This window comes from Sorghum bicolor, chromosome 1, assembly GCF_000003195.3.
Source record: "Sorghum bicolor cultivar BTx623 chromosome 1, Sorghum_bicolor_NCBIv3, whole genome shotgun sequence".
Taxonomy (NCBI): Eukaryota; Viridiplantae; Streptophyta; class Magnoliopsida; order Poales; family Poaceae; genus Sorghum; species Sorghum bicolor.
In genome coordinates, this window is record NC_012870.2 from 8,457,443 (window position 1) to 8,473,581 (window position 16,139).

At 46.0% G+C, this 16,139-nt stretch overlaps 2 protein-coding genes across 2 annotated transcripts; both read right to left on the minus strand.

Moving 5' to 3' along the window:
- LOC8063354 lies at window positions 3,703-4,786 on the minus strand. Its single transcript, XM_002466502.2, has 3 exons — window positions 4,356-4,786; window positions 4,150-4,277; window positions 3,703-4,021 (listed from the first exon to the last, which is right to left on the minus strand). The coding sequence occupies exons 1-3, from the start codon at window positions 4,673-4,675 to the stop codon at window positions 3,939-3,941; spliced, it is 531 nt and encodes a 176-aa protein (XP_002466547.1). The 5' UTR covers window positions 4,676-4,786; the 3' UTR covers window positions 3,703-3,938.
- On the minus strand, window positions 13,765-15,892 carry LOC8063355 (scarecrow-like protein 4). Its single transcript, XM_021454884.1, has one exon. It carries the CDS (start codon window positions 15,755-15,757, stop codon window positions 14,078-14,080), a length of 1,680 nt encoding a protein of 559 aa, XP_021310559.1. The 5' UTR covers window positions 15,758-15,892; the 3' UTR covers window positions 13,765-14,077.

Genomic DNA, 16,139 nt, shown 5'->3' on the forward strand with positions numbered 1-16,139 from the left:
TTACGCCAACTCGGCGGCCGAACCTGGATAAAAAGCTTGTCCGTGTCTTGCGTCACCATCGAGTTCGTAGTTTGCGCACCGTCTACCGATAAACTACTACCGTGGGTATACCCCAAGGTAGACTGCCGACTAGCTTTCGTCGACAGTGGCGCGCCAGGTAGGGGGTGTGCGTACAGCTCTTCCGACGAACAAGATGGCCATCATCCCTGACTTCGCGGCCATGGCGGGCGACTTCACGTTCACCGTCAGCTTCAACAACTTCACCGCCATGACCACGGAGGAGGTGTAGATCCGATCTGCGCCAACCACTTCTTCATCGACGTCGGCGGCGGCTTCAACCACGCTGGCTACGACTCCGACTACTCCAGCAACGTCTCCGACCACGCCGACAACGCGTCACCCGCTTCCCTGCTACAAAGGGAGGCAGATCGACAACACCGACCTGCTCGGGCCATCGACCAAATTGTTTAGCCTACTTGCTCTGACCACCAGTCGCAATAATAATCGCCGCGAAGAACGACGCTACGACAACAGCGACCACCGTCATAACAAGTCGAAAAGCTCGAGGGCCGGACAATTTTGTCGTCACCGACTAGACTTTCATCCAAAGATAAGTACACTTCTAATATCTTATTTATTTTTGGCATAATATTTTTTATTATCCTTCAAAAACAACTTTTTGTTTAGCCACACTAGTTTTTTCTCCTACACGAGCTTTCCAGAGCCGGTACTGTCTCCGACTCCTCCCTACACGTGCACGAGATCCGCCCTCTGCGTTCCGGGTGGTCGGCAGTAGCTCTCTGGCGAGGCTGGCAATCCCACGCGTGTCTAGGTTCCGCACCTCATGCTGATTGTTGGCTAGACCAGAGCTGGTACAAGCTCTAGGATGAATTAACTACTTGTGCTAATTTTATAACAAAAAATCTAAAACTTGTCTCAGTACTGATTTTTATCTAAAGTTTATTTATACATCATGTACTACCTATTATTTATATTTATTTTTCAGGGGTTTGGCCCAGTCGACAAGCTACGCTCGGGGACTCGTCGACTATTCCCTACGCTGTGCCCGGGGACTGCTCCGACCACCGAGCACGTTTACGTTCCCAACCACGCTCGGGGACTTGTCGACTACTCTCTATGCTATGCTCGAAGACTGTGCCGACCACCGAGCACGTTTACGTTCCCAACCACGCTCGGGGACTTGTCCGTCGGTCCCTACGCCGTGCTCGAGGACTGTGCCGACCACCGAGCACTATACGCTCGGGGACTGGTCGACCAGCCCACCAATTTAAGAACTTGGGGACTGCACCGACCACCGAGCACTATACGCTCGGGGACTGGTCGACCAGCCCACCAATTTGAGAATTCGGGGACTGCACCGACCACCGAGCACTATACGCTCAGGGACTGGTCGACCAGCCCACCATGAGAATTCGGGGACTGTACCGACCACCGAGCGTTATATGCTCGGAGACTGGTCGATTAGTCTATTCAATTGCAGACGAGCATGATATGCTCGGAGACTGGTAAATTCAATTTTTTAGACCTTGCTACAAGGCTCATACTTCGCCTTCCAGCAAGCTCGGGGACTACATCGGTACGATGCATCTGGCGATGCATCTCAGTTTCAGAATTTCTTTAAGAACTTTTCTTTTGACCCTGGCACCACGTGTCTACGTCACCTACTACCAGGCTCGGGGACTAAGTGGGCACACTTCACCTTGCGGTGAATATGCTTGCTATTTTGAGGTCTATACTTTTCAGAAAAGTAAAGTGGGCACACTTCACCAGGAAAGAAATCTTTTTTAATTAAGAGCACCATGCATTCTTCGAACAACCTGCTTCTTCGATGTCAATGTTGATCAACTGTCTTTTGAGTTTGTCAAAATACCGTTGCAACTGTTTGGGCGACTTTCCTGTTTATTGAAGACGTCAAGCCTCACTAATCGAAGAAGCTCAAGACGGCGTGTTACATCATAATACATGGTGCTCGGGGACTAGCTGTGGGGGTATAAACCCCTATACCCTCATGGGCCTATATGGGCCGCACCATCAGAGGTGGCTCGGCCCACAAGATGAAGACGTGCGGCGCACGACTGGTCGGCGTGCACCGCAAGGCTACAAGATTTTGTACCAAATAGGATACTTTGCTTGTAACTCTGTCCCTTCAGGATATATAAGGAGGGGCAGGGGTCCCCTAGAGGACAGATCATACATCATATTCTCTCAACACAAATCAATACAACCAGACGCAGGACGTAGGTATTACGCCAACTCGGCGGCCGAATCTGGATAAAAAGCTTGTCCGTGTCTTGCGTCACCATCGAGTTCGTAGTTTGCGCACCGTCTACCGATAAACTACTACCGTGGGTATACCCCAAGGTAGACCGCCGACTAGCTTTCGTCGACAATTACCTGCAAAGGCAAAGGTTGCTCCCAATTGACATTTGAGGGGGGTGTTTACTTCTCCGTAAAATATCAGATGTAAAATACCAACTACGAGGGTGTTTAGTTTTTCATCAAATATAAAATACACAATACCAACTATTTTAGAATAAAATTTTCAGTTACATTTAATTTCTATTCAAGATACAGATTTTATTGCTCTCATAATGATTATTTGAGATTTTTTTAGGTTTCTTAATCTCCTAATATCAAAATCCAAAATGGAGAATGATAACTATTTTACCAAAAAGGGTATTTAGTTCCGTTATACAAAAACATTAGACCAAAACTTAGAATATTTTGGATGAAAATAAACGAAACATCCCCTACTTTAAAATGATAGTCAAAATGCCCAAATTTTCGAGGTTATATTTAATTTCATCAAGAATGTAGAACTTATTGCCCTTATGTTGACCTCTTGAGGCTTCAGACTTTTTTTGACCACTTAAGACCAAAATCCAAAATAAAAAATAACCATTTTTATAAAAAAAAATTGTATAGTATTTAGTTCCATTATACAAATAATAAAGAAATAAAACCCAAAATTAACACCCCCTAACAAAAAAAAATTGAAACGTCCACGAACTTGCAATGGAAGAGGAAACCTACCTCAAAAGCTATTGCATGCCGTTACCTTTTTGGCCTGCTACCATCATATATAGCTTTGAAAGGGCAGCTCTTACAAATGCAAGCATAAGGCCTGGATAACGTTGAGCTCCATTTGAACCATGGCATTATAAAATGTAACGTTTCTGAGGTCCGCTATTACTTTTCGTCATATAGAAATCATGCCATTATAATTTGTCATGCAATTATAGTTTTAAGAGAATTTCGTATATGCCGTTGAATGATTCAACGGTGCTGAAAAAGATACTGAAAATTTGATTTGAACATGAGGACTATCGAATTTATTCGAAATACATACATTTCAAGTATTTGGTTGACGTATAAATAAATTGTCCACTTAGCTTAGTTTTTTTTTATATATATAAGGTCTTGTTTAGTTGGCAAAAAGTTTTGGTTAGAAACATTGTAGTATTTTTATTTGTTTGTGGTAAATATTATACAATTATTAATTAATTAGACTCAAAAGATTAATTTATGAATAAACTGTATAATTAATTTTTGTTTTTTTTACTATATTTAATATTTTATATATTTAATTCATGCATGTACCGCAAGATTCTGACGAGAATCTTGAAAATTTTTGGATTTTGGGGTGAGCTAAACAAGGCCTAACTGGTCGACAGACTGAGGTTGAATCTGGCACGCTCAAAATAACTGTGTAGCTTATCACATAAAAAAACCACAAGAAAAGAAATAACATACATATCACGAAAGCTCCTTGAAACAGCTTACTAAATTGAGATAGTAGTGTTTCAAAAGCAGTGAACCACGAGTACGTGACATCCCCTGAACCGGGAGCAACGCAGACTCAGCTGGGCGCTAACTAACTAAACGTTGACAACACCGACTGATATCGCCGCCTGCACCTAGGCGGTGGCATGCTTCTCGTCCTTGAGGTGGCGCGCCTTCTCCTTCTCCTTCACCTCCGAACCCTGCGACGTGTCGTACTCTGCACAGAAACGAATCACAGCCAGTCAATACACCGTCTCACACACACACACACACACACACACAAACAAACAACCCGGCGTTTCGATCTGCCGGAGATCAGAGCGCCGCGTGCACGGCGGCACGTACCGGGGTGGCTAGGATGGATCTCGGTGCCGGGGTGCTCCACGGGGTCGTTCCCGCCGTACACGCCGCCGAACCCCTCCTCGTCCGACCGCGTCGAGTACCCCTCCCCGAACGAGTGGCTCATCACGTCCCTGCGTGCGCGCGACGTGGCCGAAACCAATCAAACATACCGCGGGGGAGAAGGCATAGGAGGAGACACGGCGGATTACCCGGTGGTCTTGTGCATGTCGTCGCGTCGTTTGTTCTTGTCCCCGGCGGCGGCGTCCTGCGCGGGCACCTGCGGCTGCTGCTGCTTCGGCTGCTCCATGCCGACGCCCTGGTCGCCCGGCACGGGCGCGTTGCCGGCCGGCGTCGACGACACGCTCCTCCCGCGTGCTACGCCCGCGGCGGGTACCACCAAGCCTTGCGCCGCGGCACCACCGCCACCGCCTCTCGTCGTCGTGCCGCCGATCCGGCCGAGCGCGAACCCGAGACCCGTGCTGCTGCTGCTGCTGCTGCTAGCCGCCGCCCGAAGCGTGTAGGGGTACATGAGCAACGAAGTGGACGCGCGCACGGCGATGCGTTCCCTGAGGCCTGAGCACGGACGAGGAGCCGCTTAAAAGCGGCCCGCCTCTGCCGTGGGGCTGCCGCCGTCGCGGTGGCGCCTCGCGCGGGGGCACACGTACGGGGGCGCGCCTGGAAGGCACCAAAGGGGTGGCAGCGTGGCGCCGTGGACCGCGCGGGGGCCGCACACGTACGCGAGCCGGTACACGCGCTGAAGCGCAGGAGCGGATTCTGCCGGCAGTCTCGGCGAGGAAATGCGCGCAGGGGATAGGGACGCCTCGTGTCAGTCGCCCCGATCCCTCTCGCACGCCGGCACGCGACTCGCGTCGCGTCGCGTCGCGGGTGGCCAGTCGGTGTATCCGTATCCGGCGCCCTGGCGATTGTGGGACGGTGACACGAGCTCCCAATTCTTGATTTGGTTGTTTAGATGGAGGCCTCACCGTTTAGAGTTAGAGCCAAGTGGAAGTGGTGGTGTCGCAGTAATCGCGAAATGTGCCGGGCCGAGGGTTTTCGTCGAGGCTACACAAGACAGCAACAGTCGGCGTAAAGTGAAGGAAAAGGTCCATTTTTTTTCTGCCTCCACCTCTGGTAAAGTTATTTTTTCTCTCTAAACTATAAAACCCATCTTCTTTAACTTTTAAAATCATACGTTTTACTTCCCTAGCCCAATTATAAACGGCTTTAAAGATAATTTTATCCTTTTTATTTACTAGCAAAATATATCTTTACGTTGCAACATAAAAACAAAGTTATTGGCAACTTCTCCTTACATTGTAATTTTAATCTTTCATATAAGTCAATCAGGAGTTTATTGCCGACATATTAAGTCAGGATTAGTTTTTCCATAGATGGTTACGATAAAAGTTCTATCTTGACTTTCCATATTACACCGTTCAATGAGGGTTGCACTGGTATATGCATATAATTTAAGAGTATATTTATTTATGACGATCTCAGATAACAAATTGTTAGAAATTACTTAGGGTTCAAATTGAAACAGGATTAGGACACATGATCTTAGACTTAGATTAGTAGATTTCTTGAGCTTACCTTCATTAGTGTAGAGAAAGTCATTATACTTTAGGTGTGAGGACCTGTGCCTACTTAGAGCCAGCCCTTGATGCTGAGAGTTAGGGAAGGTATATCCGTAGTTGTACGGTTGTCGTCGATGTCCTTCTGCAGCGGCGATCCTTCTTGGTCAGTCTGCTGGTGATGGCGATGACCCGTCGATAAGACCGGAGAAGGAGACATGGGGCGGCGACCTTCCATTTCCTCCTACGCTTTGGTTGAATCGGGGGCTTAAGTTTTGATGTGGCCAATCAATTTGGCTCTTGTACTTATGATCGAAAAGGTGGGTTCTATGGGTGTTATGCATGATGAAAATTATCGTAGCTCAAAGAAAAAAATATGTAAACAAAAACAGCTATCCGTCTGTGCCGTGACGTGGTGGCTCTTTCACTTGAGCTTGAAAATGTAGATATTTTACACGTGACGGAACTACTGTAGCTAAAAAACCATGGAAACAAAAGCAGATACCATCTATGCGCGGTGACATGAGAGATTATAACAAACTCATTAACATATGGTAATACGGACGATAAGAAGAAATTTTCACGTACAAATATATATTTCTACTTCTATCTTTTCTTAAGGATCAGAATTTCTATTTAGTAGATTACTCAAGATCGGAGAAAAGTTTTTGAATTAGGATTCCCATTGGGGAGATATTTTTGAATTAGGATTCCTAACTATCTAGATTAGCTCGCATATACATTTTACATTCACAGAGTTTGTTATAGGAAGATGGATAAAAAATAATAATAAAATTTGGATTTTTAATATACTATGTTATATTATATTATTATTAATAACTAATAATTATAGTTATCAAGGTACATATAGGGAGTATAAGAAAATCGGGAAGTATATTAGATAGATCCAAAAAAGGACAAGAGAACAAAATTGAACGCTGAAATAGTAATTAAACGAGGTAATATAGGAACATATATGCACAGTTAGGAATATATTTTTATCTTTTATTTTTCTAATTTTCTGATTCTATTTGAGTTAAGATCTATTTAGAACAAGATTCGTAGCTATATTTGTGTTAATCTTAGAATGAGACTCCATATCCATCTATACGTGGGCTATTCTAACTCATATAAGCACGGATTATATATAAGAAAGATCGGATAGAAGAAACTCTAAGAAGCAGACAAACAAAATAGATGGACGGAAAAAACAAATAGATGGACGGAAAAAAGAGTATGAAATTTCACCTCTTTATTATTAATATATATATATATATATATATATATAAATTTTGGATAATTTTTTTAAAAATCATAATAAATCACAAAAGAATCATAAAACAGAAAAATCTAATTTTGTTGGAGTCCACATGAGTAGATCTATACAGTGAATATATAATATGGTATACTTAGTACAAAACTTTTGTTGTAGATTTGTACATTTTGATCAATTCTTTTCTATAATTAATTGGAATAATTCATAAATATGGTTTTTATGGTCTAATTGTGGTAAATTTTTATGATAATCTAATTATTGTATGTTTGAACTGTAGTAAAAAATTTGTACTCATTGAATTATGTATACCTTAGCTATAGATTTATTTAGGGTTAAGCACCAAACTAAAACGCTGCCCAGGGTCCAGTTCTGAAAGGCCGAAAGCTCTCTGCGGTTTGGCCCAGTATTCAGTAGAATCTGGAATACGGCTACCCGTGCAGATGCAGTGGACTCTATCTTCCGGATTGCTTGATCAGATCGACTGAATAGTGTAAGGCATGAGCGTTGTTGTGACGTTTTCCAAAAAAAAACTTTATTATGGGGGTAGTTTTGATTAAGAACCAAGTGGTGAGGTACAAAAGGGAGCATTAGATTATCTCCAACAATTATCGCCCAAAATACAAGACTTATTTGTCCTTTGAATAGCACTACAGTTCCAAGGTTCAATACATATTTTCAGTCTTCTCCAATAACAAGAACTAAAAGACAACACTCTCTGTAAATGGATCTTGAAGAGAGAGGATACCTAAATTTGGGTTATGTCTTTTCTTATACCTAAAATGGTTCTTTCGTATAGATACTATATTAGAGGCTATAAGTATTATATTGGAGACCCATTTTAAATTTGGGTTCCCAAATAGGTCTCCTATTGAAGACAACAGCTAGGCCGTCGCTGGAGCTCTAGTGATAGTGAAGGTGATCATATGAAGTGGCTCGAACTTGTACTACGTACCTACTCCCTTGAAAGGTCCAAATGGCTAGAGGGGGGTGAATAGCCTATTTAAAATTCTACAAACTTTACTAAACAAGTGAGTTAGTAAAATAAGTGGCGAAGCTATTCTAGCACTAGCACAACTAAGCTATGCAAGCCACCTATACAAGTCTAGCAAGAAGGCTAAACACTAAACCACAACAACTAGAGAAGGCTACACAACAACTCTAAACTAACAAGAACTAAGCTACACAAGCTAAACTAACAAGGTAGGCAAGTAAGTAAAGAGAGGAGAGTGATTGTTATACCAACGTTGTAGAGTAGAGATATATCCAATCAATCACTCACAATCACAAGAGAAACCTCGGCAAGAGAAGACACAAGATTTTTTACCGAGGTTCACTTGCTTCCCGGCAAGCTACTCCTCGTTGTGGCGATACACCCACTTGATGGATCACGAGCTAATTGTCAATCCAAAGCCAAACCCTCAGCGGGTGCCGCACATCCACTCACAAGATGAGGATCCTCCAAGCCACGAGCAATCCACTAGAGTAGCCAATTGCGATCTCCCGCGGGGAAGGCTCAAGAACCCCTCACAAGTCACTTGGTGAGGCTCGAAACAATCTCCAATCACGAGCTCAACACCACCGCTGCTACAAGCCGTCTAGAGCGTCGGGAAACACCCAAGAGTAACAAGAAATCCGCAGCAAACTCAAGAATCAAGTGCTACTAAATGCAACTCTCAAAGCAATGCACTTGAATCTTACTCAATCTCACTAGGATTAGCAATCAAGCAAGGAGATGAGTGGAGGGAGTGTTCTCTAGCTCAATGTATGCCTCAACTAATCAAATGTGCAAGAGAGAGCCTCCCAAAACCGGCCACCTTCTATTTATAAGCCCCTCAAAGAAACTAGCCGTTGGCTGTTTTCACTGGGCTGAAAACGAGGGCACCAGACGCTACTAAGTGAGCACCGGACGCTCTACCCCCTACGTCCGGTGCACTGGAGTTGGCCACGTGTCCTCTTTGAATCTCGCGTGTCAGATCCTAACGGCTACCTGCAACACACCGGACGCTCTGCAAGTCCACACCGGACGCGTCCGGTGCACACCGGACTCATGCGCAGAGAGTTTGTCAAACTCGCGACCTCACCGGACGCTGGGCACCGGACAGTCCGGTGCTCACCGGACTCGTGCGCAGAGAGGGTTGCAAAAACCCCTCACACCGGACGCTCTCAGAGTGCGTCCGGTGCTCAACCCTAGCAGGGTCAAGCACACCGGACTCTGAGGCCAGCGTCCGGTGCCTACGCACTCAACGTCCGGTGAGTGTTTCTCAGAGAGAAAGCACTCCCGCGACTTCTCCAAAATTTCCCATCGGCGCAATAGAAAATATACACTTATTTTTCTCAAAAGCGCCGAATCCCGCCTCGCAAGCTCGGCGGGAGGGAGAGAGGAACCCACACCCCTCTCAACCCTAGGAACTCCACCTTCTTTGTAAATGTACTAACACCAACAAGTGTCCACCACCAAAGTGCAAGTGTGTTAGCTTTTCACAAACATTTTCACCAAAGGAGTTAAGTTAGCACTTTACTAGATCCTAATGCATATGCTCATGATATGGACCTAGTAGCACTTGATTCGAGAGATGACCGTGATTTCCCCTCTTGATAGTCGGCTATCTATCCTAAACCCGGTCAATCACTTCTCTACTCATCTTAGACCGGCAAAAGTAAAACCCTATGTTTATATCTTTGCCTTGATAACTTTGCTCCTCGTCTATCACCATGATCTTCACTCATGCTTCATCCCTTTGTGATCATGTGGCCACCTTTCCATGCCACCATGCACCTTCATCACATGTGTTGCTATACCTAACTCGAATCACTTAAACACAAAGCATTAGCAACTTGGTGTCATTAATTACCAAAACCAAACTTGGACTTTCATCCCTCTGCTCCATTGAAAGTGTTATTTTTTATTTTTATATTTCTTCTTTGATCGTTTGTCTTATTCAATTTTTATATAAATAGTAAAATAAATAAGTAATTGTTAAATTATTTTTATTAACAAAACAAGTCATAACAAAATAAATAATATTTATATAAAGATGAATAGTCAAGTAAGAACTCCGAAAGTCAAAAACGACACTTTCAGTTAGACGAAGGGAGTATGAGGCTAGGACGAGATGACAGTTGATGAGGAGATTTGTGGGAGGATATGTTCGGGATCGGAGTTGATGAAAGAACCTTTCATATGTTCGGGATTGAGGCCTCACCCCTTGTCACGCCTGATAATGAGCCCAATGAAAGACACTCTAAACAATGACGTACTGGCGTCAACAATCAGCCCAAAAACACTCTATGCTGGCCCAAAACTTCCCAATAGGAAGTTTATAACAAGTCTTGGCGACCTCTGATTGCGTGTTCCATATTGCATTAAGTGTCTTATATCATCATTGGTAGCGCTCTAGCTCCAGCTCCAGCTCCTATCGCTCCTGGAGTCACATCAAATGGCAACGTGACGAGTGCTTTTGTTCGTTTGGCCGGAGGAGCTGGAGCCAATTTAACGTACGGAGATGGAGCAATTACTCGCTCTGTATATTGTATTTCACATGTTTTTCTCTTCATTTTGCATTTTGATATGTGACCATATCCTTGTATGCCCCAAGAATTTAGCTGGAGTGATTCATCAATCATAGTCCTTTCTATGCTCCCTTCCAGTGAAATAGGCACCTTGTCGTTGTTGTTCATTCAAACAAAAAAAAGACTTCATTCTCAATGGGAGTTTTTTTTTAAAAAAAAATGTCTATGAGAGGTTTTGGACTAATCTTGTTAACACATACTCCATCGATTTTTTTTGCATTAGTCATAGAGATTAATCCAAAAAAAACATCATTTTATGTGGGAGATTCTTAGTTCGAAGCCTAAAAATGTTTTTTTTGGATTCATCTGAGAACTAGAAACTAGAAAAAAAAACTACAACTAGAGAATCAGGAATAGTTTCTCTATAGAGACGTTAAATTAATTATAAACTATCATATGAGAATCAGGATTAGTTCATCCCAAATTATATGTTGTTTTGACTTTTTTTTACATATTGTTTTTGTTATACACTCAGATACTATATACTATATACTAATATATCTAAATATATAATACTCCCTCTGTACCTATTATTTTTGACGTCCTGGGCTGGTGAGAGGAATCCACAAAGCTTGACGTTACCGAGCCACATACTCCAATACGGACGCAATTACCCCTGCATGCGCCTCGCTGCCCGCATGTGACTGCTCAGCTTCACCATAATTATTTGCGCTGCCTCGCGAGGATGACTTTGTCGCCAGCACGCATGCACAACACGCGTCAAGGCAGCACGCTCGCACGCAGGCCAAACCCAACGAGTGCGCAGGGCCAAATTCATGCTAGCAAGCGCATGCATGGAAGAGTGCCATGCAAAATAATAAAAAAAAAAGTGCCATGCAAAAAAAAAAGGCTTGGAAAATCAAAATATAGTATCTCCAAAGGAGTCGGACCGGCAACCTCCATCTCAAGATATAGAGATCTCACCAATTGAGCTATACTAGACTATTATAAAGAAAACACACGCAGCGCTATTTAATAAGGGCAAAGCAGAAAAACTAACCTTATTATTTCCTTATTATTTCTTGGTTACCACAATCCTGTCCTAAACGTCAACTAATTCAGGTATGGAGGGAGTATATATATGTAGAAAAGCTAAAACGTCTTATAATAAAGAATAGAGAGAGCACAAGAAAATCAAATCCCTTAAAAAACGCACCCTAAATATTGAGGCAATTCTAACTAATTCGGTGAATCCCAAACAACGTGGGTGGCTCCCTTTCCGGTTCGATAGGCAGTACAATCGCTGAAGAATGTCCCATATTATCCCGTGATCCTACCATGTGCTTGTGCTAGTTTATTTTGGACAAATGCGCAAATGCAATGCACTCATCAAAGACCAAATCCGAGGACAATAATATGAAACAGTGACCTACGGGCTACGGCCATATGCGACCACTCGCGCGACGTGATCGCTACCATGGCCACAGCCTACGGTTCACGCCTCAGGTAATAGCCCATTTCACTCTGATCCTCGTCCTCGGTAGCATTCCGTTTCCGCTTTGTATCAGCTTTGCTTTTTGCAGCTACTGTACTTCCTTGGACCGACGACACAACACGCAATCCAGCTCTTTGCATCCTAATGATGATGATAGGTGTTTGGTTGGGGATGCTAAAATTTAATAAATATTATAATTTATCTTATTTGATAATTATTGTCTAATCATAGACTAATTATGCTTAAAAGATTTGTCTCGTAACTTACTCTTTAGCTGTGTTTTTAGTCGTAAATAGTCTCTTCAGTCTGCTGGGGGACAGGCTTAACGCAGCTAATCCAGCCGCTTCAGTCTGCTGGAGCAGAAAATGTAAACCAAGTGATGATTATTATTGATTAGAACCACAGTCGGCAGCTTATGGTAGTAAACACCACGCGTGGGTGTGGCTTCCTAAGATGTCTCAACTTGCTATCGCCGATGGCAATTTCAGTGTGGGACCCGCCGACAGCTTGAAGTGGCAGTGGCTTCAGACTCAAGCTACGTGGAGGTAAGCGAGCAAGCAACTCAACTGGGTGTGGGTGGCCGTCAGCGTGTCTGCTGTTTGATCTTGCATTTGTAACGCTAAACTTTCAGGGTTAAGTTGCAGTGAACTTCTCTAGTACTGTTAAAACTAGAACTTGTATTTTCTACAATAAATTGCAGTCAAGATAAAACTAGACAAAATAGTCCTACATGCCCATTGGAACATATGAATTTAAGGGAAAACAACATCGTTCTCACTGCTTAATCCATAAATATGGCTTTGGTGCGGGGCAACACCAAAACAGGCCATTGCTCCGAGTCCAGATATCGGTCACTGCATGCGTTCCCATCCAAGAAAAGGGTGAGGAACAGACTCCAGGTAACCGAAAGAACCAGAAAATAACGGCAGGCATACGATCCTTGGCACCAACGTTTTCTAGCTAAAATGCGTTGAGTCACGAAGACGCATAGCAATTTTAGCTGCAGAAGAAAAGACTAAGCATCAACAGAATGGAAATATGCTGCCTTCCGGATCAAGATAAAACGCCAAGCCTCCTAACAAATTACATGAAAATGACAGCTTACAATCAGAACAGCAAGGATACAGGGCAGCACTGGAATAGGGTAATGAGCACATTGCTTCTCTTTCACATAAATGGTGGCGTACTTGATGTGCTTTAGAACACCTGCAACAGGCATATGCAGAACACACTGGAATAGGGTAATGAGCGCATTGCTTCTCTTTCACATTAATGGTGGCATACTTGATGTGCATTAGAACACCTACAACAGGCATATGCAGCTACAGACAATGCGAGATATCTGTGATGAATACTTGAAAACCTAATTTCAAGTAAGAAACATACAGCGACACATAAGAACTGAGGCCTGAGGTCACGAACCTTGAAACGACAAGAAGAGATGAATGGCGCTTCCAGAAAATTATTAATCTCAATAGACAAACTGAGGACTAAGACCCAAAAGGCAAACAGATATAAATAGGACAGATGAATAAGGAAAGAATGCAGGATAATGAAGGAGTAAATGACAACCCTGAGGTAGGACGCATAATAACTGGATTAGCGATGTTGAAATCAGCTGTGTTGCCAACTCAAACAGAATTTCATTTTGTGCGCTACACTACCATTACAACCGAATACATGAGAATAGTAGTTGCAATAACACTTAAACAAACATTGGTTGTAGTTAGCTTTACGACTATAGTTGATTGCAATGATGGATGTGCCTGTATGATTTTTCAAAGCCATACGCCCATACACATACAGAATGCCAATTGTCGTCAGAATTCAGAAAACCACATGAGCAAGCAGTCTACTCCACCTGCTATCCATTTCTATACAATTAGTGCTAAATTTGCTCTAGCTACTGATCATGTAGTTGAACAAACATCATACAAGTTAACTAAATTCCCAATTATACCATCTAGCCATTGTCATCATCTTGGGAGGAAACTAAGAAAATGCAAAACCATATCCATTTCTTCCCTGATCCTATGACAATGCTACATACAACAACGCTAATACAAAAAAAAGGACTCACCGCCAAGCAGACACGGTGAGCAGCGGCCGCTTCTCCCAAGCCAGAGATAAGAACGCTGGTGGCAACTCAACAAGTGAATACTTGTACTTTGAATCGTAATTCCAAAGCAAAAGATCAGCCTGACTCATGGCATAGTTGCTGAGCTTGACAGGCTCAAATCCACACCACTCCATCAATGTCTGCCACTCCCTACTAGCCGCCATCCTATCAGTCCTCTCTTCGCCTTCCTCTGGCCCAATGGCCCTTCGAATGCGCTCCCCAAACATGCATCGCTCCACCCTCACCCTCTCCGGTGAGTCCCGTGGCATCGCCACATCCAGTGACTCGAACACTGGCTTGTAATACAACAGTGCATTGGCAAACCGGTCAACGAACCCAGCTCGGTTCAGACTGACCTCATACTCCCCAAGGGTAACCACTGATGGATCGAGTGACTTAACCAGCTGGAGGACTCGTCGCACGGGTTCATCGGAGTCGCCAAGAAGGTGGTACAACTGGAGCATGAAATTGACGGCTACGGTCTCGTCAGGCTCAACGGAGAAATCCGACCGATCCAGCTCGTGCACTGGCCGCAGCAATGGGACGAACTCGAAGTCCACCCCAAGAAGCTTGGCGAAGTCGCGGAGACGGGCACTGGTTGCGGCGAGGGACGTCGCAGGCTTTGGCCCCAAGTACGGCGAGGGTACACCGGAGATACGTACCCGGGACGGCTTCTCCCCCGGGCGAGTGGCGAGCGCCTGCAGCAGCGCCGCCCATTGGATACCCTGCACGATCCCGAAGTCAACGATATGGATCTTGGTCGCCGTGCCCGTAGCCTCCAGGATGGCCTGGTTGGCGGTCAGGTGCGCAAACTTGGAGTAGGGGCAGGCGTCATTGAGTGTCTTGTAGCAGAGCGTGAGCTCGTCGGAGGCGAAACGCGCGTCTACTGCCATCGTGGGTTGCGCCCCGCCGCCGCACGCGAGGCGGCGCGCCAGCGCGTCCGCGAAGTAGAACGCCACGCGCTCTGCGGGGTCCCCATCGTCGGAGGCGGCAGCGCGCACCTGGACGAGCTCCGCGGCAGCGAGCCCTGGGTCAGCGGCCGCTGTACGGGAGCAGGCGAGGAGGGACTGGAGGATGGGCGCGGAGCAGGAGGCGTCCAAGGAGCTCGGAGAGGAACACGCTGCCGGGGTAGCGACGGCGGCAGGCTGGGGAAGCGACGCCGGAGTGGCGGCCTCTGGCTGGGCCGCCGCGTCGACGGGGGCCACGGCGGGGGTGGCGACAGGGGCAGGGACGGGCGGCGGCGGGGTGGTGAAGATGAGGCGCTCGAGGTCGGAGTCCGCGAAGACCGGTGCGTCCCCGATGAGGCTGTCCATCCACACATCGGAGTCGAAGTCCGCGGCGCCGGCGAGGTCCGAGAACACCGCGTCGGCCGCGGACGTGCCGACGAAGGCGTCGGGGAAGAAATGGTCCGCCTGGGGCCACGCGCCGCCGCCGTAGGGGAGGGATGCCGCCGGGATCTGGCCGTGCGGGGGCGCCGGGGACGGCGGCATCGGCGGCGCCTGGCGCGGCGGGAGCGGGAGCGGCATCGGCGGCGGCGGCAGGTGGTGCCTCTGGTGCTGCTGCTGTTGCTGCTGCTGCTGAATCACCTGCTGCGCGATGGCCATGAGGTTGCCGCTGTCGGCGCACATGTACGCCATGGCGCTCCCCGCCGTTCCCGGTGGGAGAATCGCGGAATGGTGGGTGGGGAGCGGCGCGGCGCGGCCGGGAGATTCGGCGGTGCTGTTTTGGGAGAATGGATGGAAGGAAGGACCGGGGGGACGGCGGGGTGAGCGGCGGCAGGGGATTTAAAACAGTAGGGCGTGGGCACCGTGGTGGCACACTCGCAGGCACTGGCACTGTGCGGTGCGCAATTACGGGACTGTCCTCGGGTGTACAGAATCCTAGAGTGTAGTAGACCCTGCCCTCTCTGTCTGCGTAGAGTGGCATTGTATACCGTACCGGTTGGCTTCAACGGTAAAATGAGAGCACTAGTCATGAGGGGGGTGCGGCTTGAACTGCGCCGATCAGGTGTGGCTCGCT

Excerpts from the sequence above, each read along its gene's own strand:
- LOC8063354 (XM_002466502.2), bottom strand. The coding sequence starts at position 4,675 with ATGTACCCCTACACGCTTCGGGCGGCGGCTAGCAGCAGCAGCAGCAGC. Across the intron at positions 4,278-4,355 it reads GACATGCACAAGACCACCGG|GGACGTGATGAGCCACTCGT; the intron begins GTAATCCGCCGT and ends GCGCGCACGCAG. Across the intron at positions 4,022-4,149 it reads GATCCATCCTAGCCACCCCG|AGTACGACACGTCGCAGGGT; the intron begins GTACGTGCCGCC and ends GTTTCTGTGCAG.
- LOC8063355 (XM_021454884.1), bottom strand. The coding sequence starts at position 15,757 with ATGGCGTACATGTGCGCCGACAGCGGCAACCTCATGGCCATCGCGCAG.